At 52.5% G+C, this 2,377-nt stretch overlaps 1 protein-coding gene across 1 annotated transcript in view; it reads left to right on the top strand.

Annotated features, from left to right (window-relative positions):
• Ssh1 (slingshot protein phosphatase 1) overlaps positions 1 to 2,377 on the top strand; it is a 56,112-nt gene that overhangs the window by 47,487 nt on the left and 6,248 nt on the right. Inside the window, exon 14 of the mRNA XM_021163106.2 lies at positions 1,083 to 1,635. Coding sequence (XP_021018765.1) covers positions 1,083 to 1,635 — 553 coding nt within the window. The remainder of the gene's footprint in view (positions 1 to 1,082; positions 1,636 to 2,377) is intronic.

Here is a 2,377-nt window from a genome sequence, read left to right as displayed (position 1 = left end):
TAAAGATTTATTTATTTATTATATATAAGTACACTGCAGCTGTCTTCAGACACTCCAGAAGAGGGCGCCAGATCTCGTTAAGGATGGTTGTGAGCCACCATGTGGTTGCTGGGATTTGAACTCTTGTCCTTCGGAAGAGCAGTCGGGTGCTCTTACCCACTGAGCCATCTCACCAGCCCCCGATTCTTTTTCTTTTAAAGAATTATTTATGGGCTGGAGAGATGGCTCAGCGATTAAGAGTACTGACTGTTTTTCTAGAGGTCCAGAGTTCAATTCCCAGCAACCACATGGTGACTCACAGCCATCTGTAATGAGATCTGATGCCCTCTTCTGGTGTGTCTGAAGACAGCTACAGTATACTTACTTATAATAAATAAATCTTTTTTTAAAAACTATTTATTTTATGTATGCACTGTTGCTGTCTTCAGACACACCAGAAGAGGGCGTCAGATCCCATTACAGATGGTTGTGAGCCACCATGTGGTTGCTGGGAATTGAACTCAAGACCACTGGAAAAACAGCCAGTGCTCTTCACCTCTGAGCCATCTCTCCAGCTAGACCTTGATCCTTAAAAAGAAGAAAGAAAAAGAGGACGTCATCTAGAACAGACCTGTAGTCTCTGCCTGAAACAAATACTGGGGAGTTTTCTGGAATCTTCAAGGGGATGATGGTCACGTTTGCCTCATTACCCCGGTGTGCAGAGAGCTTGACACGCCTTCTGCTTTGATCCCTGAGTTTTCTCACACTGTAGGTGTGAAAAGGTTGTTACTCTCATGGGGTCGTGTATAAACAGAGTCAGAGCCCTCCGTGGTGTGACTAGATTCACACAGTAAGATGAGCACCATCAGGAAAGTTGGGGAGGGGGAGGGGCGACCTCCAGTCAAAACTCTCTCTGCATCAGCTACATTGTTACTGCATGGTAAACAGCCCTGAAAGGATGCTCAGGTAGGCTGCGGTGAGTCTCATCCTTGGGAGTGAACAGAGGGAAGTCGGCTTCCTGGCCCCCGCTGACTACACAGGCGTCTCTTACCCGGCCTGCTAGGACCTGCTCTCCGCTCACCTCCTGCCTTTTCTCCCCACAGCAAACAGAGGCATAACAAACTATGGCGCCAGCAGCCGGCAGATGACACCATCGCAGAGCCCAGTGAGTTCTTGCCAGAGACCTTGGACGGCGCCCTGGACACTCAGCTGCCCTGTTTGGATGATACCACCCACCCTGGGCTCCCGAGAAGCCTGGCCCCAGGAGGACCCGCTCTCCCCTGTTGTTTCCGAAGACTCTCAGACCCCCTCCTCCTTCCCCACCATGATGATACGGGTGGCCTGGTCCAATTAGAGGATCTTGAGAAGGATGCTCTGTTAGAGGAGGAGGAGTCTCAGCCAGTGGAGGTGCACAAGCTGGTTCAGCATCCCCAGGAAGGTGCCAGGCTGTGTGAAAAGGACGTAAAGAGAAAACTGGAGTTTGGGAGCTCCAAAGCCCGCAGTGACTCCTTGCCTCAGGTGGAGGAGCTGGAGAAGGACGGTGGCCCAAGAACAGGGAGGTGGAGGCGGGCCTCCACCCAGCTCGATAGAAGCTTGCTCGACCAGGAAAACCTAAATAACAACAACAGCAAGAGGAGCTGTCCCGATGACTTTGAGGTAGGCTGGGGACCCTTGTGGGGAACAGCATGATGTGACACCTCTACCCTGCCTGTAGTTCTCATTGTCCAGGTCTCACTCCAGCCCACAGGCTTCCTTTTGGAGGGTGGGGGACTGCCATACCTGCCTCTGTAGCATGTGCCTAGCTAGTGGATACACGTATAGGGGACACCCAAACCTTGCAATACCCCCCTTATCTAAGGTGGGGCTCCTGAGTCATGCCATTGTCCCAGTTCACACCGTGTTGATATGGAGGCTGTTCCAGATTCATCTCTCTGCACCATTTACAGCCCCCCAACTCTTTGGTCACCCCCCACCCCCCAGAGGTGTCATCTCCTGCCTAAGGGGTCCACTGTAACAGAATGACAGTGCCTGTGTGTTAGCTTCACCAGGCATCCCGTCTTCCAGCTCATAGTAATATTGAGCTCTCTGTGTCCCCCTGTAGCTGCTATCCCTGAGGGGTGTTGTGCAGTGTGCCTTAGCTACAAGCTCAGGCTGCTCAGAAAGTCACTGGTCCCAGCATCTTGTTCCAGCATCTGGCAGTGACTGAGAAGCAGGGCTGTCCTTGCAAAGGGCCACGGGAGCAAAGCTCTTGGGCTCTGCCCCTCGGGTACTCACCAAAGCCTTGGCACCAAGAACTTCGTGTTCGGCCGGGCGTGGTGGCGCACGCCTTTAATCCCAGCACTCGGGAGGCAGAGGCAGGCGGATTTCTGAGTTCGAGGCCAGCCTGGTCTACAAAGTG

The sequence above is a fragment of the Mus caroli genome, chromosome 5 (genome assembly GCF_900094665.2).
Source record: "Mus caroli chromosome 5, CAROLI_EIJ_v1.1, whole genome shotgun sequence".
Lineage (NCBI taxonomy): Eukaryota > Metazoa > Chordata > Mammalia > Rodentia > Muridae > Mus > Mus caroli.
Note: the sequence above shows the minus strand (reverse complement) of the source record. Positions and strands in the feature narration are given on the sequence as shown.